The following is a 27,834-nucleotide window of genomic DNA, read 5'->3' on the forward strand; positions in this document are numbered from 1 at the left end:
TTGTTCTATTAATTTTAATTGTGTTTTTTAGACATTGTGAATGATCGTAAACTAAAATGTATATAGTGTAATTGAAACCACTAATTGCGAGGTTCCGAATGAAGCTTTATAGTAAAATTCCATGTTTTTTTTACAATTTCACTATATTCACAATGCTATAATAGATCAAAGCACAGTTAAAACTTCCAGTGTGTACACTAGTCTATAATCCGTCTTACCTGACAGATAGAACGTTATGTCTATACGGGGCTTAAAATTAGGTATATCTTTAATTAAACTAGATTAATCAATTATTAATCTGATTTAATGTATTAACACTAGTTTTGAATGAATATAATAATTTATTTTGCAGTGAAATTCTACGATAAACAATAAAAAGTAGCATAATTTTATTATCAATTAAAATTAACAGTTTTGCTTGAAGCCTATACACGTTTCTTCTAAAATTGTTCTAGGTACCGAACAATTGAAAAAAAGTGGTGTTACGATGACCTTTCAAATGACATTTGACTATAATTTCGGTCAGGTCGACCCCGTATTTTTTGTCAATAGATTTGTCCAGAACCTTTTTACATGTTTCAAAATTAAATATTAATTTTTCACAAGTTTTTTCAATTTTTAATAAATTAAATTTAGGGGTCAGCTTAGCAGAAATTATTTTTGACCTGTGACACCGTTTTTTACGCATTCGATACCTTTTAAATTTATATATGTCATAGTCTCATAGTGTATTCCGTCTTTTCATGAAGATCCTAGTTCACTTCATGAAGCGTCGGTTGGGATAGCAGTTTAGTTATGTTATTAGGTTAATTTTTTTCATTAAGTGACTAGGCTCTTCATGAAAAGACGGAATACACTATGAGACTACGACATATACAATAATTATGAAGGATGACAGTTATACAAATTCTAATATACTATCTCTATGGATAAGTACTATATGAATTGAATAGTAACAATAGAAGTAACTAAGTACTGATTTTGGTAATGTTATAATTTTAAAACTGTACATTGCTGGAATAATTTTTTCTACCTATACAGGGTGTTCGTTAATAACATGCTAATATTTAAGGGGGCGATTTTTGGACCTAATAAATATCTTAACTTTTGAGATACAAGTAAAATTTTCAATTTTTTTAATAACTCTGATGTTATTATACACATCTTTATGAAGTTTGATACACGTCTTTTATGCATCAAAGTGCCTGTGTTGAAGAAACAAATAATTTTATTTATTTCAACCAGTGGCGTCCGTACGGGTTTTATATTGAATATTTTCGAAGAAAACAAATTGTACGCCACTGACTTCTTTTAAAGTAAACATTCTTTTCAATATCTTCATTTATTTTTAAACAATTCTTATAGGCACCTTGATTTTTTTCTTCCAACCCATATTTTTTGCTTAAACAAATTAATGTCATTTTACTTCTACAAACATCAAAAAAATCATTTTTATGCATAGAAGACGTGCGTCAAATATCATAAAAATATCTAATAACATCAGAGTTATGAAAGTTTTTATCACCCAGTATCTCAAAACTTAAGATGTTTAGAACAAAATTCATATGAAATATTTTTTTTTTCTTAAAATAGATCCAAGAATCACCCCCTTAAATATTAGCATGTGATTAAGGAACATAGGTATAAATTAAGAATGTTATTTACAACGAATATTATCTATGTTTGCTTTTTAAGTGTGTCATTAATGATACTTTTTGTGTAAAGGAACAGTTACAATATGTACAAGCATATGGTCTTTCGTTCGTGTGCTGCCTCGTGTGAACTTTCAAGGCAAACGACGTGCTGAAGTCTTTTTGACAATATCCACAATTATATGGCCTTTCCCCCGTATGAGTGAGCATGTGCTTCCTTCTGTCGTGCACTTTTTTTCCACAAAGGGGACAAGTCATTTTGGAATAGTCCGGATCTATAAAATTAAATATTTAATAGACATTTATCTTTGACTACCTATATAAATATACATACTTTGATGCCTCTTTAAATGTCTTGTGTGTTCATTTTTCAACTTAAACGTTTTTCCACAAATTTCGCAAGTATAACTTCCTTCGAGATGTAACAATCTGTGTGTTCTTAACGATTCTGAATTCTTCAACATTCTCCCGCACTGCTCACACTTGCACGGTCCTTCCGAGTGTAGTTTTATATGCTTTCTCAGGTTATCGGCACGTGTTTTCAATCCACATATATTGCAAATACCAGTAGCAACATGTTTCCTTCTTTTATGATGGAACAGCGTCGATTTAGTGGGGAAAAGTTCATTGCATTGTCGACACTTGAATAATTTCCTTACGGCTAAAGCCTTCTTCAAAGAGTAACTTAGATCTGGGATGAAATTATCAGGTTCTGTATCTATTTCTACGTCGGGTTCCACTTCTTCAGATTTAAAATCTGTTCGTAACTCAATTAAATTAGTTTCTGGTTCCATAGGCTGTGCACTTCTTGGCTTTGAACAATAATTTGTCTTCTTTAACGTTTCTAGTCTATAGTGTAAGTCATAGTCTGTGTTTTTAATAACCTTTTGAAAACTATAAAACTGATTTATGTTTTCCTGACAGTCTTCGCAAATAACCGAGGAAAGTTCATTGTTTTCCTTAATCTAAAACATAAAATTTTAGAACACTATATCGTAGAGTGTCAACTGTCGTACCTGCACCGAAGAAATGGCTTGTATTCGTTTAATAAGAACGCTTCCATCTTCAAACAAACTTACGGAATTTTTAGGAATACGTAAACAAGTTCGACACACTTCCTTCAAATCCATTATTAGGTGAATAACATGTGAATAGGATAAAACGTCAAAAAATTACTTTTTAATCCCTGGAAATTAATTATTTATCTATTTTTGTTTGGATCATAATTTTGAGTTTGTTCTGTGATTTTATTTTATTTGAAATATAGAAAACAGACGGTATTTATTTTGCTAGAAAATTTACCTCAGATTAGTAGTATCACAGAATATATAGCTATGCGCATAAAGTAACTAAAATAAAAGAGTGTTTGAAAGGTTGTCTAACCAGTGCCTTCTATTAAAAGATCAGCCTACGGGCGAGATTTATGACGTCACGCTAGTTAGATATAACGGATTAATAAATATGTTGTAGAATACATGGAAAACATAATTATTCCTCAGATTTTTGGTTTGTATTTTAAAAATGATATAGTTTAAATGAAATATACATAATATACAGTTAATAACTACAAGTTTTTTTAAAGAAGAATGTCATAAAGAAAACTGTAATTGATTTTGCACCATCTATCAACGATTTCGAGAACTGAGGGCTAAAAAATTTCACTCCTTTTATTTAAAAATTGTAAAAAACAAAATTAAAATAGTTATAAAAAAATAAGGAATGACATTACAGAGAAGTTTATAGTAGTGAAAAATTAGGTTTCCTGAGTTTTCTATTTGAATGAATAATGCTGAAATTTATCATTAGAGATTCTTTTCACAAATTAATAGTTATCATTATCATAGAAGATCATAGATATATTTTTTAATAGAAATGTTAAAAGCGTTTTCTTATTTGTTGGCTTGTGATTATTACTTATTGTACCAAAGGCAATAAAAACAAAATAATTCTAAATCAAGTCTTTTATTAACCCAATCACCTCAAAATAAAATATCTTTACAAAAGTACTAATTGGTGATAAATACAAATAAATAGAAAAAGAAAAAAGACAGTATTGTATTGTAAAATATCGCGATTTCTATAAAGAAATAAAAAAAAACGTTTTTATTCAAAGGAAAAACCATCAATTTGCTTTAGTGTATTGCACAAAAAGATTCAATAAATATAAATAAGAAACCTATACAATTTTCTAATATGGAATGTTTGATGAACGCTGAAAATACTTATAACTATGTAATTACAAAATAATATTCAAGTTAGCTTAAAAGAAAATAAAACAATTTTTATATAAATTATTTTTTTTTCTTTTAAGATTAGGCTTCGTAATAAAGGAATGTAACAAATGTTAAATTTTACATATTATATGTACTTATAAATCTATGTATAAAATTTTATTTATAAAATGTATATTCATTAAATATTTCAATTTCAACAATAATATTTGGACGGATATTGTTACAAATTATGCACATAGTGTTTTGAGTCTGGAATTTTTAGGCACTTTACAACAAATAGTAATTTCATAATATGCTCTATATTAAATATCAAAACAATTTTGTTCAATATCATTGTCACAATTATGTATTATAGATTTTATATCATATGTAAAGAACAAATTTACTTATTTTCTTACAGTTAACTAAGTTAATTTAGTTTCTTTAGGAAAATATTTTTTTTAGGTTCAAAAATATCACAGCCAAAAAGGTCATAAAACGGTTTAATTGCTTTTGAAATATATAGAGATAAGTAAGTTATGTTATTCAGAAAATAAATAAACAAGTTCTTTATAACAAATAAGAGTTTCGTTGATATGTTTCTAAAATAACATTGTATGTTCATTTGAGCATTGAAGGAGCTTAAAAATTCAGCTTTGAGCCTTTATATGAGCAAAGCACTGTCAAGGCCACGTATTATCATTATTGTTATAAAAAATAAGACACATGTTGTATTTCAATATACAGAATAACAAAAAAAAAATAGTTTTGTTTCATTGTCGTGTATCACCACTAATATAATTTATTATTTAAATATAAATACATCTATTAAATAAATCAATGACAGATATAACAGAGAAAATGGAATGTGAAATGATACTTTGGGATATAAAAACAACTATCAAAAATATATACTATATAAAAGAAAATGCAGGAATAAAAAAAGGAATGAAAAACAGACTTCTAATGAAATGTAATAATAAATTGATTTTTTTCTTGTACCGGGTGGCCAACTAAGAATGGACGCCGGCTGTATCTCAGAAACTACTTATCCTATAACTTTGGGAAAAATATTCTAATAAGTAAATCGGCCATAAGAAATCGCTGCAAATTATTTTCAAGTTCGAAAAATATCCGCTAGGGGGGCGTTTCTCTGATAGCCAATCAGAAAACAGGGTTTTTCTCAAAAATATGCAGGAGAACATGTATTTTAAATATTACTATTGTAATCATCGAGAAATTTGTAATTTTTTTGATATAAAGTGTTTTGCTCTATCTCATAAAATAAAGTGGTGGGGGAAGGTTAAACTAGCTTTTATTAAAATAAGGATAACTCTGGTTTAGGTTAACCGAATTACACAAACTAGGGCTAGTTTAAAAGAGCTTTTCTTCCTTAATTATATCCAGTATAAATTTTGTTTCTATAATTTTTTTCGTGGCAGCTAGAGGGCGCTGTTTGACATCATAACAAATATTGCGCTTTAGCATAAAAACTTGTGCTCTATTTAACTATGCAAAGAGAAATATAGCCTCCTATTTAATTTTTTATGCAAAAGCGCAATATTTGTTATAATGTCAAACAGCGCCCTCTAGCCACCACGCAAAAAATATAAAAACAAAATTTATACTGGATATAATTAAGGAAGAAAAGCTCTTTTAAACGAACCCTAGTTTGTTTAAGTCGGTTAACCTAAACCAGAGTTATCCTTATTTTAATAAAAGCTGGTTTAACCCCCCCACTTTATTTTATGACGTAGAGCAAAACACTTTATATCAAATAAATTACAAATTTCTCGATGATTACAATAGTAATATTTAAAATACTCGTTCACCTGCATATTTTTGAAAAAAACTCTGTTTTCTGATTGGCTATCAAAAAAACGCTCCCTAACGGACATTTTTCGAACTTAAAAATAATTTCCAGCGATTTCTCTTGGTCGATTTACTCATTAAAATTGTTCTCCCAAAGTTATACGATAAGTAGTTTTTGAGATAAAGCCGGCGTCCATTCTTAGCCACCCGGTACTTTGTGAATGATATTGCAAGGACAATGTATATAATATAAACATTAATTATTGCTGACCTCCATATTTTTAAATAAATTATGTCAAAATAAATATAAAAATTTAATTTTCTTTAATTAACAAGAAACAAAAAAGTGGTAATTCAAAAATAAAATCTAAGACGGCAAGTCTATGTAAATAAAGTATAAACGAATGTAAAAAGATTAGATGTCAAAATACATTATGTTTAATATTTAATTTTCTAGTTACAACAAAATTTGAAGAACTTGATATGTATAATTCTTTAGAGATTGTAAATGAAAAAAAAAAGAACAACATAATACGCAAGAAAAATATCACTCTAAATGTTTCTGATTGAATCACCTGTTGATGGAAGTTCACAGGAAAATACGAAAAAACGATATATTTATATAGTCGGAGAGTCGGGTACAAAAACATGTAAGATTTCACTATTAACTTGCAAAGTTTAAGCCTTCAAAAATCACTTTGCGTGACAAAATATTTTTGACAGCGCGTTTGAGGTACCGCTGACGCTTTTTGTCCCCATACTGCTCTGTCTAACTGTTATTTTTTTGTTTTACATTGCATTCGAATGTTATCTACAAATTTTCAGCCTTCAGAAAACGCTCCAGGTGTCCCGGAATTGAAACTGATGACTGTACCTTTGCTTTTTAACACTAAAATGCAATCGATTTTGAAAATACGAGCCGAAAAACCATTGCATGTTTTTGCTTGGACTAATATTTTCAGAGAGATACACTGTGCGCAAAAAAACATTTAAAAAATGTGATAACTCTGTGGTAATACGGAATAAGGAATGTATAATAAGGAATATATTATAACAATTGTTGCAAAACTACAATTAAATCAGTAATCTCAACAATAACCCAAACATTAAGTTCTTAATTTGGTATAGGAAATCGATATGTTCGAATGTCATCATGTGTCATTAATAATGGAAAAATTGTCGTATCACATTCTGTGACTTTTTATGACATTATTAACAGAAATCTCTCATAAAATGTCACTTAGACCGGAATATCAGAAAAAAACAAAATGAAAGAAAAACCAGTTCCTAAATTCTTCTAAGAATTATTGCTATTGGTGGCTCTTACTTAACAAATGCGAGTTGAATTCGTATACGTTACAACACTGCTCGCCGCAAATGTTGCATTTCCAAGGGTTAGCGTCCGAATGACAACCCTTGTGAAGAAAATACAACGTTTGGTCTGGGAATCCAATGCCGCAAAACACGCATTGTAGCGATCTCTTACCGACGATACGCCACAGAGTGGAGTCGGATGGTTGTTCAGGTCCCGTTGAAGTTATTGCTCCTGTCGAAAAAAAAAGTTAATAAGATTTACAATTTCTGAATCGTGTACACTAAAAAAGGGTAAGAAACAATTAGTACATCTAAAAAAAGTGAGGAATCTATAGTTCATATCAAATAAACTTTTAGTCACGTGATTACGCTCGACCGGCACAGCGTTGCGCATTTTCACATATTTTCTTTTAATCGACATATTTTAGGAGACAAAAATAAGTTAATTATAAATATATAAAAAGATATTATTTACGTCAACAAAACTCACCATAACAGCACTTAAGGGACATAAAGGGACATTACTATCACTTTCCTGTTCAAAATATTCTAATAAAGTTGCAATGATTTTTTTACGGCTATTAAGCTATCTGCCACACTTCACATTAAAAAAGGCTCTAAAAAGAACAATGTTCGACTGCAAGGTCTGCTAGTAAACATTTTTAAGCTTAAAGTATCACAACACAATCCATTTAAACCAAAAACTCGTAATACAAAACTGAAGTGTCAAAACGAAGGATAATGTCAAGAAATAAATAAATAGATGTGGCAACTTGGTATTTTCTACAGCGCGCCTGAATCCCCAGCGGGAAATTTAAATTCCAGTTAGACAGCCCGGCGTCAAATATGTCCATGGTGGGCAACAAGCAACAATGAATTTAAAAATCGGGTACGATTTTTAAATTCATCGATTACGTAACTAAAAGTTTAATTGGTATTGAATATCGGTATCTCAGACTGTAAGCATTGGCTCTTATGACGTATGTGTAAACGATGACCTTGAAGTCCCATATTTTGAACTAGCTTCTACGTCCTACTAGTCAACTCTTATAGCCAACAATGTTGCCGTTTGTTGTCCCTTAATTTCGCAGTTCTACACGCGCAAAAACGATATAATCAGTCGGGTATTTCGCGTGCAATCTAAACAAAAAAAAACTTACCCCAGAGACTAACCAACGCAATCAAAACACGCCTACGGCGTATATAGGTAGGCGTTACTTTCCGCCGTTCTTAAAACTGTTCGTAAAATAAGACGACAGCAAACGGCAACATGGTTGGGTATGCGAGTTGACTAGTGGGACGTACTCGTAGAAGCTTCTATATTTTGACAGTTTAGAAAAATTTAAAATATAAAATTATATAAAGTGATTACAAGAGATGAAAGGAAAAATATTAACCAAGGTTGCTAGAGGGACACAGGGCACAGAATAAATTTTAAAAACGCTAAAATTATAATGAAAGAAGCGATAGCCTCTAAAAGAAAAATAAAAGAGGCTTTTTTAATATAATCTAATAAAAATAAATGTATTGCTCATGCATCTGTAGATGTTAGTAATGTATGGCAACCGCTTCTTTGATTTTAAAGAACATAACATACGTAAAAATTCAAAACAAATTAAAAATAATCATACAGAATGTTTGAGGCTTTTTGGTTTTACCTTTTTAAGTAATTATTATCAGGTAGTAATTGTTAATTTTGAAGTTTAACTTATAATGTCATTTTAACTGAACGTAAACGGTTTTTGTAGACGTATCTGTTCGTCAAACAACTAAAGTCATAGATAAAGGAAATACATTTAGATTGGAAAACCTGTCAAAACATATAATTGTTTTGGGTCGCGACCGTTGTACGCGATCTGGCGCTGCTATAGCGGTTGCTAAGAACAACCGCCCCCCCCCCAAACAATAACAGAAATAATTTTCTCTTGTCAAAGTCAGAATCTTCAAAAATTATAAAATCTTTTAAAATTTAATAAGTGTTTAAAGCGTCCATTCTCAAAGTAATTATTGCTATCTTGTGAGTTTAATTTAAATTTTATTTACTCAGATCCGTGATAATTGTGAAAAAGTGGCATTAAAAACTGAAAAACTGTGTTGTGAACTGTGAACTGCAAAAACCATCGTGGATCGTGGCATAACGTCCGTTTCCAATATTTCATAGGTATTTCACATACAAGTCCTTATATAAAATAAAGTTTCTTGTATGCAACACACTGTATTTTATTTATAAAATTAAAAGAAAATAAATAAATTTGAATAAATCATCTTTGGCGACATAATTCAGGAAAAAGCCGAACCGATCCGAAATTATCAAAAGCTTTGGGTCGCGACCGTTGCATGAATAGCGCCAAATAGTGTTTACATTGTCCGTATGGGCACTTTGCAACGTAAAGTTGGTTTGGTTTGGACAATATTTTTCATTTGCTAACTAAATACTCACCGTTTGTAGTTGTGTTAGCGTCTGTAGGCGAACTATCAGAGTTATTGGCATTCGGTGAAGCTGTAGATCGGCTTCGACTGGCAGAATTACTTCGAGAAATGATTTTCCTCTTCAGATCATCTCTAAGCAAACTCTTTAATGGAGACACCTGGCAAAGAAATAAATTAAAATATTCTTCTATACAGTGTGGCTCACCTCATTCGCTTCGGTTGATTATACGAAAACGGAAAGATGTAGAAACAAAATATTTTATGAGTATATGTGGGAAGGCAATGTGGGCATAATTTAAAATTATTTTGAAATGTACAGGGTGTGTCAGAACTAAGATCCATACCTAAGTTATATTTTTTCTTATGGAACACGCGGTATTTTATTTCATTTTTGGATTCTTGGGCATAAAATAATGCATTTATTATAAGGGTTTAATATGTCTAAAAGCTTTGGTTTACAGAGAACTACACTTTACAAAAAAATTTGATTGCTTTCATAAATGTATACAGGGGTACCAAAAATTGCTGGTTTATTTTAAATATTTATTTTACATAAAAACTTCGTTATTTCAAATGCAACGCCCTCTATTTTTTAAAATAAATCGAAGCAGATTTATTTAAATCTGCTGCATTTGCTCTTTCAAACTATATTAAGGTTTCCTATACCCATCTGGCTAAAATTTTGATTAAAAAGCAATTTTTCAATAAAATTGTAATCAATATGGTTGTTGTCGCCATGGCAATTTTCTAGCGACACTTAGTACCTATTTTCAAAATAGACTTATTAGGACGTTATTTACATTTATAACAGGTTATTTTTATTTAATTTACCTACAATAAGGTTAATAAGTAATTATTTAATATTTTATCAAGAAAAATGAAGGAGTATCTGCTGGTAGAATGAATGGATATGTTACTAGTAATTTTGTGAGGACAATTGCTTGTTGACCTGAAGGGTTTATGATCAAAGATATCCAAATAAGAATTTTCTTGACAAGTCTTCCTTTGAAAAACTACTTTTCCTATTTCGCATAGCTGATATATGTATATGAAAAACCTATTAGACAGACACCTGTCTTTGGAGGTGAAGAAAATTAATTTGCCTTAATTGGTTCTTTTATAGAAAATCCAATATGTAATTATTTTTATTTATCATTAATTATAAGTCATCGTAATATAAATCAAAGAACTACTTCTTTATTTTTCTTGATAAAACAATAAATACTTACTTATTACACTATGGTAGGTAAATTAAATAAAAGTAAACTGTCATAAATTTAAATAAAGTCAATAACCTAATGTCGATTTTGAAAATAGCTACTAACTGTTACTAGCAAATTTTCATGGCGACCCAGCCATCTTGATTGCCATTTTATTGAAAAATCCCTTTTTATTCAAAATCTGAGCCAGATAGGTATAGGAAACCCTAATATAGTTTGAAAGAGCAATTAAATCTGCTTCGACTTGTTTTAAAAAATACATAGTGTTGCATTTAAAATAACGAAGTTTTTATGTAAAATAATATTTAAAGTAGACCAGCAATTTTTGATACCCCTGTATACATTTAAGGAAGCAATACATTTTTTTAGTAAAATTTATTTCTCTGGCTTCAAAGTCAGCACAAGAATTAACTTTGAAAAGTAATGTACAGGGCATTGACAATTTTTTTATTATAGCATGCATATTTAAATATCTTAAAATATCTCAAAAACCAAAGCTTTTAGACATATTAAACCCTTATAATAAATGCATTATTTTATGCCCAAGAATCCAAAAATGAAATAAAATACCGCGTGTTCCATAAGAAAAAATATAACTTTGGTATGGATCTTAGTTCTGACACACCTTGTACATTTGAAAAGAATTTTAAATTATGCACATTGTCTCTCTACATATACCCATAAAAAATGTTGTTTCTACGTCTTTCCGTTTTCGTATAATCAACCGAGGCGAATGAGGTGCGCCACCCTGTATGTATATAAAAAAATCAATGCGAAAATCATGTCCAAAAAAGTTAGTAATTAATACATACCTTAATCAAAGAACTCAGGCTACTACTAGTCGGGTTCATTTGCAGACTATTCGACGGCGACGTACTCAAATTGACAGGCCCGTTCTTCTTACCACCCTCGTGGTAATCGTCTCCAGGTTCCTGTTTTATCGGTATGAGCGAGATAGATGGCGTTATGCTGGTCTCTTGCTCCATCCGCAGCGAGCTCGGTTGAATGTGACTGCTTGTGGGGGCGTTGGAGTTTGAATCTGCGGATTGAGGGGAATTTGGACAGTCTCCGTTGACCAGTCGGGTGTCTCCTTGAGATGACTGACTTGTCGATAGTTGCTGGTCAGCCTATAAAAAATAATAATCACAGTCCAAAGAAATACACTCACCGGCAAAAAAACTGGCCACTAAAAACTAGTCCCAATTTCAAAGTTGGATTTTTCGCGAACCACTCATTAGATTTTGATGATTTTTCTTTAAATTGTAAATTAATTCCTTCTTAACGGATGCTATGTCAGAAATTTTTATTCCGAATTTATTTTGAGCACATACAGGGCACAACAATAAGACGAAGTTTTTTGCCCGGACTTTGTAACACCCTGTAGGGTGCAGCAGCTGTAGTAGCTATTGATAAATCAAACCACATTGTAGCCTCATCTTTTGTGAGCATTTTGTTTTTTTTATCACGAGGTTATCTCTGTTTGTATTGAACATACGCTGCTTTAAAACGAACGTCTCGAAAAAATGCTTCGCAGGCAAAACCACGATTCATCCGTGAAAATGACTTTCCATCGTTTAATATCCCAATTCACATGTAAACTCACAAACTAAGACGTGCTCGACGATGTCTTGGAAGTAGCTGGGGTCCTGTGGCAGGCTTCCTTGCAGACAAGCTGTTTTCTTTTAGTCTTCGTCGAATTGTTCTCTCACTGACTTGAGCTCTACGCACAGCTTGTAGCAGATGTTGATTCTGAAACGCTGTAATTCTACGATTTCGTAAAGTATTCAGGGCAATAAAGCGGTCGTCAATTGCATTTTCCTTCCGTTTTCTTCCGGAACCCACTCGCCTGGTGAAATTTCCCGTTTCCATATACCGATTCCAGGCATTCTGGACTGTTGTTCGAGGTATACCCAGGGTATCGGACACATAACGTTGACTTCGGCCATGCTCAATTAAAGCCACAATACGAGCAACATCCGTCATAGATAATGGCATTTTTAAATTTGACAACCTTTATTGTCATATTGCAAATACTCATAAATCCTTTTCGGCTATGTCGTTTTGATTATTTATACATAAAACTTTCTGCCTGTGAAGCATTTTTCCGTTCGTTTTAGAGCAGTGTATCTCCAATACAAACAGAGATAATGTCGTGATTAAAAAAACAAAATGCTCACAAAAGATAAGGCTACAATGTGATTTGATTTAGCTGTAGCTACTACAACTTAAATGACACCTTTGGTATTCTCTTACTTTATTCAATAGAAAATGACATTCTGAATAAAATGACATATCATATGTCAACTTTTGACATTTTCGCATATGGTTTATTTGAAATTGAAACATGCGGTTTGTAACGACAGTTTGACTCAAAATACCATGTGTGCGATACGAAATTATTCGTAAAAATATGCTTTTTCCAAATATGCTAATGAGCCACCCTTGATTCAATTGAAAAAATTGAGATATGATTAAATATTAATTAAAATTAACTAATTAATTAAAGTTTTCTTACTCAGCACTAATAATAATTAAGATGACATTTTGCTTCGCCTGTCTGGCGAGCCGCTACTGCCTATAATAATATGTAGGTTTACAAGGGATTGAACATGTTTATATGTAATCTATAGATTTAAAACATACCGTTGAAGGTGAAAAAACAGCCGACGGTGCATCGGCCATTGAAATCTCGACGTGCGGCGTCAAAAAGTGCATAGGCGGCGTCGCATTGTCCGTGCTCCTCGCTCCGGTAGACTCGCCGGAATCGCTGTAGTTGGCGCTGCCACCCGTCACGCTGACCGACAGATTGCTGCTGAGGTGATTGAGCGAGCTAAGGGCGCCCTCTACCGGTCCGAAACTCTGCTGAGCGGCGGCCGCTATCAGCTGATTGGGCGAGCCCGGCGGACCAGGGTTGTCCAAGTCGATGCCGTGTCTAAATAACATACACAGTTGGTAGCGTGAGCCAAAAAAACTAACCTATGGAATTTATGGGTTAAAATGAACCTAATAATAAAAAATATACCCGGAAGGCAGGATTTTTAGCTCACTTTTAGAAGGTGTCGGTGAACATTCAAAGTTTTCCATTTAAATAACACGTAAAAAATCTTTGTCCATTAAAAGTACAATAACTTTGAAACGGTTTACGATAAAAAAATTTACATCGCGGATTCTTGTAGAGCATAAAATTTTCTAAAAAATATATCTGAGAGTATTTTTTTTCAATTCAATAATTCGTATATTTAAAAGCTTTGAAAAGTGAAAGAAAATAAATTTTCAATCAAAAATGAATGAGTTTTAGTGTTTATTGATTAAAAATTTTCATATTTAATAGATTACTTTCAGATAGATTTTTTAGGAAATTTTATGCTCTACAAGAATCCGCGATGTAATTTATTTTTATCGTAAACCATTTCAAAGTTATGGTACTTTTTAGTGTTCGACCGATAGGCATTTTTTGGCCGATACCGATATGTTTCAGGCCGATACGATATATATCGGCCTATCGGCGTATTTTTTTTAATTGCCGCGAGGGCCGATTTTTATAGTGGCGAGGTTCAGCTCAAGTTCTACCGCCTATATTATGCATATAATTTAATTCCGAACATCTGGCAACATTGCACCACAGTAGTAGTAATAACTTTAGTAATAATAATAATGAATTAATGACCTTGGTAAATCCTCTAATCGTCTTCGCGACACAGCGGCCGTTTCCGAGCATCCCGAGTTTCTTTATTATTCGGTATTTCCCAGAACACGCATTTTTCGTTCACTAGACTCTGGGCTTGTTTTGGGATTGAATTTGTCTAATCCTGTTAGGGTGTTTATTTTTAAATGCGTGTTGTGTTTAAACTAAATTAAAATGGCTTCAAAGAAAAGTATTTATTGGAAATATTTCGAGAAGAATAAATTATCTGTGACAGCTAAGACTTCGACGGTTAAGTGCCAATTATGTGTTTTATTTATTCGTTACTGTTTATCTTTTTGTCTTATTTTAAGGAAATCGTCCGGTTTGTGTTCCTATACATTCCTATACTAAAGCTTTTTTTAGACAGATTTAAGGGAAATTTGTTTTTTTCAAATTTTCTGTTTTAGTTTATTTTTCTGTTTATTATTTTAAAGAATCCGTTTCAGTTTGTATTCATATATGTTTAATAAAGTTGTTCCTAAAAAATCAAGTTCAGTTAATTTTTTTCGTGAATAATCAATAAAATAAAATATCGGCCGATATACATTTGTATATCGGCCGATACCGATAATCGGCATGATGGCCGATATTTTCATATCGGTATCGGTATCGGTCGATCACTAGTACTTTTAATGGAAAAATATTTTTTAACGTGTGATTTAAATGGAAAACTTTGAATGTTCACTGACACCTTTTTAAATTGAGCTAAAAATCCTGCCTTCTGGGGATATTTTTTTCTCTCAGTTATTAGGTTCATTTTAACCCATAAATTCCATAGGTTAGTTTTTTGGCTCACCCGTATTAGGGTGAGTAGTGACAACCAAAAAGTATGGAACAAATGGAATACCCTTTATTTTTATTAGAATTTTACCCAATTTTGATTACTGTTTTATATTAACATTTTTAAATGTATTTATTTATTTTTTCCTATTTTTATCTCAATTTTGTACAAAAAATAATTACAACCTTACATTTCGAATTCAGAAAAATAAAATCTATAGATTATACCAAATAAACTTTTAGTCACGTGATTAAGCTTGACTGGCACAGCGTTGCCCACTTTTACATATTTCCTTTTAATCAAAATATTTTAGGAAACAAAAATAAATTAATTATGAATATATAAACAGTTATTTCCAAAAAATCCTTTATGGGTATTTCGCCACCACACTTCAAGAAAATCTACAAAATAAAATAGTTATTTTTTGTAAACACTTCTGGCGTTAAACCTAAACGGACACTGCCTGTCAGAAGTTATGTTTACAGTTATACAAATTTGCCTAACAAAGAAAAAAATGCTTAACGTTTCGGAAAGTTTATCTCTTTCCGTCGTCGGAAGCAAAAAAATACAAAGAATAAAGAAAAAAACTATTAGAATATTTAAATTCAACTATTCGAGAACACTACTTTTTTAAAACAGATACGTCTACAAGAAACCGTTGACGTTCTGTTAAAATGACATTATATCAAGTTAAACTTCAAAATTAACAATTACTACCTGATAACTTGATAACTTTTTACTACATAATTACTTAATAAGGTAAAACCAAAAAGCCCCAAACTTTCTGTATGATTATTTTTAAATTTTACGTATGTTATGTTTATTTATGTTATGTTCTTTAAAATTAAAGAAGCGATTGCCATACATTACTAACATCTACAGATGCATGAGCAATACATTTATTTTTATTAGATTGAATTAAAAAAGCCTCTTTTATTTGTCTTTTTGAGGCTATCGCTTCTTTCATTATAATTTTGGCGTTATTAAAATTTATTCTGTGCCCTGTGTCCCATTTGTATAACTGTAAATATAACTTCTGACAAGCAGTGTCGTTTTAGGTATAACGCAGGAGTGTTTACAAAAAATAACTATTTTATTTTGTAGATTTTCTTGAAGTGTAGTGGCGAAATACCCATAAAGGATTTTTTTGGAGATGAATCCGCCACATAGGTATAGAGATTTTTTATAAACAGTTATTATTTACATCAACAAAACCCACCTCCTTAACAGCACTTAAGGGACATAACTACCGCTTTCCCGTTCAAAATATTCTAATAAGGTTGTGATGAGTTTTTTGTAACGACTATTAAGCTGTTTTGTACATTTCGCACTAAAACAGGTTCTAAAACACACTGAACATTCACAATGAAAACATTCACTTATTTGTGAATAAAATTACTTCTAGATCTTACACCAGCAATAAACTTACCTATTGAAAAAATGTATCCTCAAACTCTTCATAGAGCCGGCCCTGTAATTGCATAAAGGACAGGATTTGACGAGGTCGTGTTGTCCGACATGTTCGTTTTGGAAATGGGCTCGCATAGCAATTTGTCTCTGAAAGCCTCTGTTGCAGATGGGGCAGTGGTAAGGCAGCGTTTTGGTGTGCGTGGTGAAGTGTTCGGCTAGGTGGTCTTTCCTGAAGAATCGTTTCTGACAGACACGGCACTCGTAGGGCTTGACACCGGTGTGGCGCATCTTGTGTCTGCGCATGTTGGCGCCGTTCGAGAACTTCATGTTGCAGACGTCGCATTCGAACATTTTTCTATAAAAAATATATAAAAATAACTACAATTAATATGGTTTACATAGATTTTCGTTTTAATTCAAACGATTGCAAAAAAAGCATCACATACGACATTTATTGAGAATCGCCATAAATTGCCGTTGTCATAAATTTTCTATAACAAATCTAAAGCTTCATTCAGAACCTCGAAATTAGTGGTCTCATTTAGCGTAGAAGTGTGTTCCTTTAATTTCAATGTAAGCATTCAGAACATCAAAATTAGTGGTAATGATTTTCAATTAGTAGAAAAAGTTTAAAGCTTCATTCAGAACCTCGAAATCAGTGGAATAAATTAGTAGTTTCAATTAGCTGTAGAAGTTTGTTCACCTAATTTTAATGTAAGCATTCAGAACGTCATAATTAGTGGTAGTGGTAGTAATTTTCAATTAGTGGAAAAAGTTAATGAACTTTTGACCTTTCCACTAATTATACTTCCAAACTTGCGAGGAATGTCATTTTGGCCTTTGATTATCACGTGTCAAGAAAAATTTTGGTTAGAAATCAAAAGTTTATTGTTTTATAAGCTAAATATTATGCTTTCTCTATGGATACAACAGACTACCGCAAGCTGTTGCTAGGATATTTTATTAATTTTAATTGTGTTTTTTAGACATTGTGAATGATCGTAAACTAAAAAGTATAAAGCGTAATTGAAACCACTAATTTATTCCACTAATTGGGAGGTTCTGAATGAAGCTTAACTTTTGACTTTTCCACTAATTATACTTCAAAATTTGCGAGGAAGTCCTTTTGGCCTTTGGCTATCATCCATGAAGAGAAATTGTGGTTAGAAATCAAAAGTTTATTGTTTTATAAGCTAGTTATTAAGGTCGATTTATAAACTCTACAGTTGGCTTTGGATTTGGCGTTGGCGTTGGATTTGCCGTCGACCGTTCGTAGCGCCGCAAAATCGCATTTATAAACTCGACGGTTGACAGTTGGCTTTGGCCGTTTTGGGCAGATCTAACCTTACATTTTTGTTTACTTTTTGCTTGAGAGTAGCAGAGTCTATAGGGCGTTTTTAGAGACGAAAGTGTTTAAAGTTTTGGTTTTTTGTTCGAGATTTTTAATTATGGATTTGGAAAGTAATGGTCTTGATGAAATAACCCTATTAGGTTTATTGGGAGTGACCATAAATTTGGAATTCCCATACTTCAAAACTAGATGTAAACAAAGCATCACGTGATCGCTCTTTACTATTCTATTGGCTGTAACGTCATTTGCTACGTGGTGCTACGGACGGCGAACCGCCTCGAACGGTAAAAAGTTAAACATAATTCAAGTCCGACGGCAACCGGGCGCCAAAGCCAACGCCAATCGTGTTTATAAATGCTCTTATGGTAATATACAGTTTTAAGAATTGGGCGGCGGCGCCAACGCCAAAGCCAAATCCAACTGTGAGTTTATAAATCCTACTTTAGACTTTGTCTATATATACAACTGACTACCGCAAGCTATTGCTAGAATACTCTATTAAAAATAACTTTTTTTTGACACTGTGAATGATTGTAAATTTTTAAGTATAAAATGTGAATGAAACATAAAATCGCTATTTTTTTTTGAAAATTTGAGATTTTTGTTAACTTTTCGTTAAAAAAAAAACATAAAATCTTATATGGCAACATAGGTAATAGATTATTTACAAGAAAGAAAACGCAGAAAAACCAAGTGGTTTTCAAAATTTGAGGAATTTTTTTTTTTAATTTTCAAAGTAAACTAACTTAGTTATTTTAGACTTATTTAAAAAAAGATAAAGAGAAAATCTGTTTAATTTATTGAGATCTACCAGCCCTGAAAATATTTGCACTTATTTAAGACTCCCTCTGTATATTTTAAAACTAAAGTTGTATAACGAAATTTTAATTGTTACACGGAGTGCTATATATTTTTTGGGATAGAAGATATGCATTCAAAAAATAGCACAATGTCATATTATTCTATACTGAGAGGGTTTTGAAATACGACGTTTTTGATGTAAATTTGCTGCTTATTTAAAGCTCTCTTAAAATTCTAAAACTGAAACTGAAATTCTGATTTTTTTACTTTTTCAAACTACTAAAATTTGCAATGTTGTTCCACAAAATTTAATGTTTTATTGTTTTATCACATTTATGCATATTTTATTTTATTAACAATAACCGAATTTACCGGTATATGAAGGATAAAATATTACCGGTAATATTTTATCGCGCTTTTAGGACATTTTACCCGGTATAATCCTATCTAGGTATTATGGTATTTTTAGAATAGGGATTTAATGGCAATGCAAAAAACTATGGAATTACATTACAACATGCAAAACATTTTTTGATATTCTACAGGAAATAAAAAATTTAAATATGTTAATAAAATTGTTAAAACTGTTTTCTAAATAAAAAGCGAAAATTTTATTTCACCACATCCGACAATAGCAATTTTCCGATAACATTCCATATTTTAACTATTGACGCCTAGACCTTGAATAAAATTACTAAATTCTATGCAATAAAAAAATTAAATCTACCATGCTATTAAAAAAACACCAAGAAAAGATCGCATAAAAATCGTAAAATAAATTAAAATTAACGGACTAAACAGACGCCGGCGGTATTGTTAGTGTATTCGAAAAAATACCGCCATTAGGCGGCATCGTGTGTCTATATAGTCGGAGAGCCGAGTTCAAAAACATGCAAGGACTTTCTAAAGGCTCATATTTTCAAAATCTATTGCATTTTAGTGTTAATAAGCAAAGGTGTAACACATCACAACTGTTTTCTGAAGGCTGAAAATTAGTAGATAACATTCGAATGCAATGTAAAAAAATATAACAGTCGGGACAGAGCAGTATGGGGACACAAAACGTCAGTGCTACCTCAAGCCCGCTGTCAAAAAAATTGTCAGTCAAGTGATTTCTGAAGGCTGAAACTTGTGAAAAGTGACAAAATATTTTTATATTTTTGACAGCGCGTTTTAGGTAGAGCTGACGCTTTGTGTCTCCATACTGCTCTGTCTGACTGTTATATTTTTGTTTTACACTGCATTCGAATATTACCTACAAATTTTCAGGCTTCAGAGAACAGTTTGGTGGTGTTTAAAATTGCGCCTTTCTCAGCGCCAGGTGTCCCAGAACTGAAACTGTTGACTGTATCTTTGCTTTTTAACACTGAAATGCAATCAATTTTGAAAATATGAGTTTTCAGAAAACTCTTGCTTTTTTTTGCTCTATCATACTGTATTTTTGATATCAAGTGCCGCCGAAATCATAACCTCAAGAACAGTTAACCTAATTGGACTGCTCACTGCTCATTCACCCAAAATTGTCTGCCAGGTGCATGCGAAAACTACTCGCTTTGTGACGTCATTGTAGTCGTTGTCATGGTTATTATTCCTTATACGACAACCAATAATACATACCCGTGCATTATTGGTTGCCGGATACAAAACGTTCATTATTTAGTTTATTTATTTAAACACCTTATATGTATGCAGTATAGAAAATTAACTGTATAAATCGTATTAAATACTCGGATAATGCATTTTTAAGAACAGCAGTTCCCAGTATCCCTTTTGCAGGCATTCTTTTTAGAGTACTTCCATATTTTGCTTTAAAATAATAAATAAGCAATATCGTAGGCACTTAGTAAGCACTGTGTCACAATTTACAACACAAAATGAACGTATTTATACACTCTATAGCTCTAAGAACTTAAAAACACCTTTTTCACATTTAAAATTGATAAAATAATTAACTCAAATTTTCTCAGCTGTTATTTTTATAAGTTTACCATAGGCAACTAATAATACACACTATCATGACAAGGACTACAATGACGTCACAACTGTCAGCTGAAGCGCGGGAAGAGGCGAACGTACGTATTATGAGGATGAGCAATCCTATTAGTTTACCGTTCTGGTCACAGTGTTACCAACTCCGGGATTTTATCCTTAAATTTTGGGAGAAAAATCTATATGGGGATTTTTTAGGGAGTAAAATTTTTGGGGATATTTTAGGAGATAAAATTTCAATGGAATTTTACATATACGTATTATTTACAAATATACTCAGGGTTCCCTATTTAACCCCGTGTGCAATTTCTGTGCCGTAAGAAAAAGACAACATAACCCAGCTCCATATTAAAACTGCATAAGTCTATTTCACCCGGATATGGATTGAACTGCGATTGCGCCAAACTCCGATTGATTGTTGTTTTAGTTCTGTTTGGATTACTTTTTATTTGTGCGCGTAAAGGAGTGATTTTGTTTAGTTTATTGTTTCCAACTATTTATTGATATTTTTCCAACTCCATGATAATGTGTTATAAATATGGAGTCTAAAAGGAGGAGGCGAATCGAACGCAAAAATGTTGGGCCCAGATTTCATGATCTAAATGAAGTTCGAAAATCGCCGTTAGGGGCGCATGTGATCAAAGAGATTGAAAAATACACAGCTTCTTATGGCAAGAATTACTATTTTGTTATAAATTATAGAGTTCAGTTAATATTTGGGCATATTTTTACCAGATTTAGCTTTTACAAACGTGTTTTTTCTAATTGAACAATGTGCGTGGCTAAAATTGTGAATACAAAACCTTAAATTTGAGCTTGAAAAGTAAGTTAGAAGTTAGGTTATATCAGATGCCGGTTTTAGATATTCTTTTTCTAAATTGTTATTATAAAATTGTTTCATTATATGGTTCTTTTTAGTGCACACACGGCCGAAGAAAAATATAAGCTGCTAAAATAAATCTTCCCGAGAACTGTTGTACAAAAAAGGTAGAAGTTCTAGCAACAAATATCACCAGTTCAACCTTTGATTTGATGTAAACAGTAATTGTTTCCAGAGTTGTTTCTTGATTACAAATGCGAATTAAATAGTTTATGGTGTGTTTGTGTTAGTGATTTATTAATAGTTTTTCATAAAAACATTTAAAATTGATATGTTTACATGCAGTTCAGTGTGATACCATTTTAAAAACATTAAAAACTTTCGTAACAAACTAGTAGTGGTTTTACGGCAATTGACAGAAACTGAATCGCGAAAATTAAAAGTATTTTATCAGGAATAACTTCAGTGGAAAGTGAAGATGAACACTACTGTTGCACCCTTTGATCAGTGTTATCTATCCCATAACTTTTTATAGCTGAAACCAGAGAATAGGTACATTAAGCTGAAATGTTTCCTGTGTCCAATAGTGTTTTTTCTTTAGATTTTCTGAATTTAAGTTTTAATGTCATTAGCAAAGTTTTGCAAATTGTCACTGTTTCGTAGACAATTAAATTCAAGATGTATTATATTCAATGTCATCTAATAATTGTAAAGGTAAATTTTCGAAAATAAAATATTAATGAATAAATAATGAACTCAATTTATTTCAAAAGAGTTAAGTTAAAATTAATCTGTGCACTGACAGTATATAATTTGAATGTTTTTCTTAACATCTATCCATATTTTTTTAATTAATTATTAATAATAATTATTACATTAGGACCTTTGAAAAGGCTTGGGTTTCTTTCACCCCGTTCTTTATTTGCCTTTCTTCCACTGTAAGTTCCACTTATACAGCCAGGTACGAAGCAAGACCTATCGTTTAGGATTTTTTTAATCATACTCATTGGTACATTGCTAATAGTTCAATAAATTAACTCTAAATTTAAAAAAAAATAGCAAAACACAATTAAATCGTATACTAACAATGAAAATGATCAATCTCACACGCTTACAATGCCTCTGGTGTCAAACCGAGAAACTTGCTTTAAAGTAGGGACAGAAATTTCAAATATGCCCATTGTCGATAAATCTCCTTTTTAAAGCCCTCCATATTTATAAATAATAAAAACATAAATAAAATTGAAGGTTAGGTGAAATGTCAGTCAACGACTTCCCTATAAAAACATCGACCAATGAAAACTTCTTCAGGTGAGGCATGCGCAGTTAAATGAATATCCGGGTGAAATAGACTTATGCAGAATTCCATATTGTTCTTTCACTGTTTGGGCTTCACTTTTTGGAGATTAGGCTGAGTATATTTGTAAACAATACGTATATGGAATTTTACCGCTACCAAAGAGGAGATAAGACCGCTACTGCTATTTTTCAAAATTAATAGGAAAGTATAAATAAAACAAAATAATTTATTTATTTTAATCACCGAATCTTGGATAACAGTTGTGGGGATTTTAGTTGTTTGGATTTAAGAAGGTTTGATATTGCTTTAATGGAAAGTTTCGAACAGTTGGCTACATTGCTGTGATTAGACGTTTCAAGGTCAACCACTTAAAACACAACAAATTGTTTATTTATTATTATTTATATTTTTAGGTTTTTTTCCGGATATTTTTTTAGGTTTTTAGGGATATTTTGGGGATTTTTGATGCGAGCGTTTTAGATTTTTAGGGAGATAAATTTCTGAGAGTTGGGAACACTGTTTTGTCATAACCTAATATTTTTGTATTTTATTTTTTTGCCTTGAACTGAGCTGTCGTTGATATTTGATAATTCTAAAAATTGCAAAACATTCAAATTTAAAATTAAAATATTCAAAGCAACCAGATGCGTATTAATCAAACATAAAAAATAAATAAAAAAAGCCAGTTCGTAAAATAAAATGCATCGAAGTCACTCACCGATGTACCCTATCCGCAGGGGGGTTGTTATTCTCAGCCACTTCCATTTCGACTTCGCTGGCACCCGAATGGGATATGGTCAAATGATTGGTCAATGATGTTGCTGATGAAGCCTCAAAATCGCATCTATTGCATTTGTGTCCGCCTGTAACGACATGCCAATACAACTGAAACCCACTTTAAAATTTCTTTACCTCAATCTATTCTCATATTTAACCTTATTAAACAGATCTAAATTGTTTTATTGCACTCTATATATTTATGATGGCTATTAGTATAAGACACGATCCTTAAATGAAGTTTCCCAGGAACAGGAGATTATACAGGGTGTAATGTTTCCATCCCATTTTTTCTATAAATCATGTGGGTAATAGTCGCTCATATTTTAAAAATAATTTTGACAATACCAGGTGCGTCTCAAAAGTGGCTCATCCCTATAACTTTTTTATTTTTTTTTTCATATAAAAAACAAGATTTGGTATGATATGACATAAATTAGGATTGATTGAAGGTATTCAATTTTTTTTGGTCATCTGTTTCACCGGAAATGACTACAACTTTAGATTTTTAAATAACACCCGCGGTATATTTTTACTTTATTCGGTAGAAAATGATACTCTGAATAGAATGATATATTATATGTCAACTTTTGACATTTGCGCTTAAAAAATCGAATTTTAAATATCAATAAAGAATGCCGTGGTCGTGCTAAAGACGCCAATTCTTAATTAAGGAGCCTTTGAAAAATAGTCGTCTTGCCCTGGCCGGTTAGAATATACACAAATCGTATTTTTAATCATATCTCAATTTTTTCAAATGGAACGACGGTGCAAACCATATGTAAAAATGTCAAAAGTTGACATATCATATGTCATTCTATTCAAACTGTAATTTTCCATAGAATAAAGTAAAAAAATACCGAGAGTGCCATTTAAAAATCAAAAGTTATAGTAATTTCCGGTGAAACAGGAAGTGAGGGAAAACAATTGAATCCGTCAATCAGTCCTAATTTATGTCATATACATACCAAATCTCGTTTATTTTATCCGAAAAAAATAAATAAAAAGTTATAGGCGTGAGATACTTTTGAGACGCACCCGGTATACAAGGCTAGTTAATAAAAACTAAATGTTGATTTTTTCCAACCAGGACACCCTGTATTTTGTATCACAATCGAAAAACGATTTTTATTTACTATTTTTTGTTTTAGGTACTTAACAGGCACTTTAAGCATTATGGTCACCCTGTATATAAGGCTAAAAATCATCCATTTTAAAAATACAATGTGTTGAAACTAAGGCAGATATGAAAAAAACAATAGACATGATGGAGAGATAAATTGCAAATAAATGTGAGAACTTTAAATTGAAACAGGGCAGTAATAGATATTTTTTAATTTTATGAAATTAAAATTGAAATGTCTGCAATAAATTTATGGCTCATATACAGCCAAAAACCATGGCCAAAAACCATCAATATATTTGAAACTTCCACAACACCTTGTATTTTTAAAATTAAATCTTTTTGGTCCCATATTGATATTAAATTTTATTCGTAAAATAAGTACTATAGGTTGTTAAAATACAGGTACTAAAAATTGCATCACCATGTATATAATAGAAAATGTAAAGAAAATGTTAAACACACCTTCTGAAGAATCGTAGTTTGTATTTGAGCCAGTTACTCTGTCTTCGGTTTGATCAGCATCCTCCTGTATTGGATGCTCTTGTGTTGTTACAGCTATACTACTACCTAAAATATATACAATGTATAATGTTTTTTTTTATTTTTATAACATAGACAATAAGTTATAAAAAAACTGCATACTACAGGTATATTAAAATCTCGATTAAAATATTCAGATTTTAAGGTTATGGTTAAGCGATGTTTATATTAATAAAGCGTCAAAAAAGGTTGAAGTTAATGATTTTTTACATGCTTCTTATTAACTTTTAATATTCGTATGTAAGTTGCCAACTACAATATCCGTCATCTTATATGGAGAATGTCATCAATAGTCATTTTTACAACAACTTGACGCTGTTTTTTTTGATCATACATTTATTATTTAATGCCATCTAATCAATGGAGATTACAACCCTCCAGAACACCTTCTAGAGGGAGAATTTTGTTTTAATTTAATTTATTCTCGAATTTATTAAATTGTTTAATATTAAAAAAAAAACACTACAATACATACCAGAATCTGCCTCATTTTCAGTGGCAGTATTTGCCATGATCACCTGTCGTAGGACTTTAAGTGGGTTTCAATTAATTGTGCCATCAACAGCCTAAAAAATAATAATTTATATATAATTAAAGATTACAGAATACATCTTAAAAACATTTGACTTTACATTTCAAGATCTTCAATAATAAATTGATAATACACAAGTCAAGAAAACATTGTTTATAATTTTTCTTTCAGAAAAAAAAACCTGATAGAATACGAAGAATTTGTGCAATAGAAATTCTTAACTAACTGTAATTGCAAAATATTCAGTTCAACAACCAGAAGGGGGGCCCAGCTTATTAGAAGTAACCTATTTTTCTCGGCGGGTCATATAAATCGCCACTAGCAAAGTCGGTCCGCAAATCTACGTTACGTCACTATAAACCATTTATTTATTAGAACAACACTTAAAAACGGCGTGATTTAAATTTGGGAAGATAACAAATTATTTTGGAAATGAAAAAATAAGGCCGAACACGTAAGCAGAGCGGTCGAGAGTAACGTTATTTGGGATTTGGCCGCGAGTAGGATGTCCCGAAATGAGAACACTGCACTTTTATGCACTAGATATCAACAAATTACACTTCGCAGACCCACATAACCTGTACGGTTGTCCTGAATGTCTCAAATCGCTTAATGATGTCGTTGTATCGGTCGTACTTACTTGGGAACGGGACCGGATCGGATTGTGAAACTACAAACTGCGTTAAAAAACACCTGTACACATTCTGCTGACCGCTTTTCGTGCCGTTCCAGGTTGACGTTGACCTGGCAGGGGAAGTGGGATTGTGGCCCTGGGCAGGACCGGAGTCGCTCAACGATTTCGGGAACGCCAATTTTAAAATATCTGTTTGGCATTCTCGATAATAGTCAAATATAAACGCTTAACGTCGGTGATTTATCCACTTGTGTATAATATGTTTATACACTAGTAATATTGATAAAATAAGGACTTCTTTACATAATAATTTAGAAATTCTATAATAAATGGGAATTTCTCATGTAAAGGACTTAAAAGGACATTTTTAAAGAGATAACATATTTTCAACAGGTAGATTTTTGCAGGTGTATTTAGAAACTGCAATCAGCTGATTGTAAAATACCAGGGACCGTCTATAAGTACCTACCTAATTCTTGTATTCTGTAGTGGTGATTGAGTGGTGATCACTGATGATGTTGTAGAAAGATGTCCGTGAGATGAATGGACGAAAAAAAGGCGTTCGGTTACCTTAAAATGACAATCAGTCGCCAAACAATTTCTGAAACCTGAAACACATAAAGGAGGGCGTAATTACGTGGTTGTTGGGTGCAATAACATCAGAAATAATATTCAATAACATGTCAGTAACTCAACTTTGCCAGATATTCAACTCTTCCGAAACAACATGTTATAGCTTCACAGCTTCTCACACCAATTTGATCATAAGCAAAAATGGATTCAAGCAGCTCGACGAAACAAGTGAGTAAACAAAATGCCCATATTACATAATCAAAAAATTAATGGCATAATTATGAGGAGATAAATTATAATTTACAATATTAATGGTATTTTTCCTAATACGATTTATTATTATTATTAAATAAATGAAATATATAACTAAATAAATTAAAAAAGTATGTTTTAATGTGCATGTCGCCATGAGCTGATTGTCAAATACCAGGGACTACCTATAAGTACTACCTTTTATTTTTAACTCTATGGTACTACCTTTTTCAGTATTACCTTTCAACAATGACTAAAGAATATAAGGACATGTAACGCTCCTATACGGGCTGCAGCAGAATTTGTGACCTTAGAGACCTTTCTTTTGGTGGCAAACAATGAGTCATCATTTTGTCACCAACGACAATTTTAGCGATTTTTAATAGTTTGTGTGTAGTAAACTTTTTTACAATCTGTTGTGTGTTACAATTGCTGTCCTCCGTTCACGCCGTTGAGCAGCTCTGAACTGTTCAAGAACGCGATACTCTCACTCCATTCAATTGAGTCATAAAGTTCCAGAACTGTTCGGCGCCATATGGAGGCACCAGGCTATCACGCACCGCTCCTTTCAGAACCGTTACGCCCCAGGGCGCAAAGCCCGGAACTCTAAGTTCGCGAATGG

The 27,834-nt window shown here is 31.8% G+C and overlaps 2 protein-coding genes across 5 annotated transcripts; both read right to left on the reverse strand.

Moving 5' to 3' along the window:
* Positions 1 to 77: 77 nt before the first annotated feature.
* On the reverse strand, positions 78 to 2,971 carry LOC115891002 (zinc finger protein 569-like). The gene is made up of 3 exons (XM_030911385.1): positions 2,669 to 2,971; positions 1,987 to 2,617; positions 78 to 1,927 (listed from the first exon to the last, which is right to left on the reverse strand). The coding sequence occupies exons 1-3, from the start codon at positions 2,780 to 2,782 to the stop codon at positions 1,674 to 1,676; spliced, it is 999 nt and encodes a 332-aa protein (XP_030767245.1). The 5' UTR covers positions 2,783 to 2,971; the 3' UTR covers positions 78 to 1,673.
* Positions 2,972 to 5,796: 2,825 nt separating this feature from the next.
* On the reverse strand, positions 5,797 to 27,159 carry LOC115890973 (ikaros family zinc finger protein). 4 transcript variants are annotated; one of them, XM_030911348.1, is made up of 10 exons: positions 27,084 to 27,159; positions 26,857 to 26,995; positions 25,697 to 25,787; positions 25,144 to 25,248; positions 23,497 to 23,641; positions 16,537 to 16,872; positions 13,285 to 13,573; positions 11,454 to 11,768; positions 9,432 to 9,579; positions 5,797 to 7,223 (listed from the first exon to the last, which is right to left on the reverse strand). In XM_030911348.1, the coding sequence occupies exons 3-10, from the start codon at positions 25,731 to 25,733 to the stop codon at positions 6,988 to 6,990; spliced, it is 1,611 nt and encodes a 536-aa protein (XP_030767208.1). In that variant the 5' UTR covers positions 25,734 to 25,787; positions 26,857 to 26,995; positions 27,084 to 27,159; the 3' UTR covers positions 5,797 to 6,987. The 4 variants fall into 4 exon arrangements, with proteins under 4 accessions (XP_030767208.1, XP_030767205.1, XP_030767206.1 ...); XM_030911345.1 differs by lacking the exons at positions 26,857 to 26,995; positions 27,084 to 27,159 and adding an exon at positions 26,394 to 26,563; XM_030911346.1 differs by lacking the exons at positions 26,857 to 26,995; positions 27,084 to 27,159 and adding an exon at positions 25,980 to 26,364.
* Between the last annotated feature and the right edge of the window lie 675 nt (positions 27,160 to 27,834).

Source organism: Sitophilus oryzae, unplaced genomic scaffold, assembly GCF_002938485.1.
Source record: "Sitophilus oryzae breed Bouriz unplaced genomic scaffold, Soryzae_2.0 scaffold_942_pilon_pilon, whole genome shotgun sequence".
Taxonomy (NCBI): Eukaryota; Metazoa; Arthropoda; class Insecta; order Coleoptera; family Curculionidae; genus Sitophilus; species Sitophilus oryzae.

Excerpts from the sequence above, each read along its gene's own strand:
- LOC115891002 (XM_030911385.1), bottom strand. The coding sequence starts at position 2,782 with ATGGATTTGAAGGAAGTGTGTCGAACTTGTTTACGTATTCCTAAAAAT. Across the intron at positions 2,618-2,668 it reads AAGCCATTTCTTCGGTGCAG|ATTAAGGAAAACAATGAACT; the intron begins GTACGACAGTTG and ends TTTATGTTTTAG. Across the intron at positions 1,928-1,986 it reads ACATTTAAAGAGGCATCAAA|ATCCGGACTATTCCAAAATG; the intron begins GTATGTATATTT and ends TTAATTTTATAG.
- LOC115890973 (XM_030911348.1), bottom strand. The coding sequence starts at position 25,733 with ATGGCAAATACTGCCACTGAAAATGAGGCAGATTCTG. Across the intron at positions 16,873-23,496 it reads CCTGCGGATAGGGTACATCG|AAAAATGTTCGAATGCGACG; the intron begins GTGAGTGACTTC and ends TATTTTTTATAG. Across the intron at positions 11,769-13,284 it reads CTGTTTTTTCACCTTCAACG|GCTGACCAGCAACTATCGAC; the intron begins GTATGTTTTAAA and ends TATTTTTTATAG.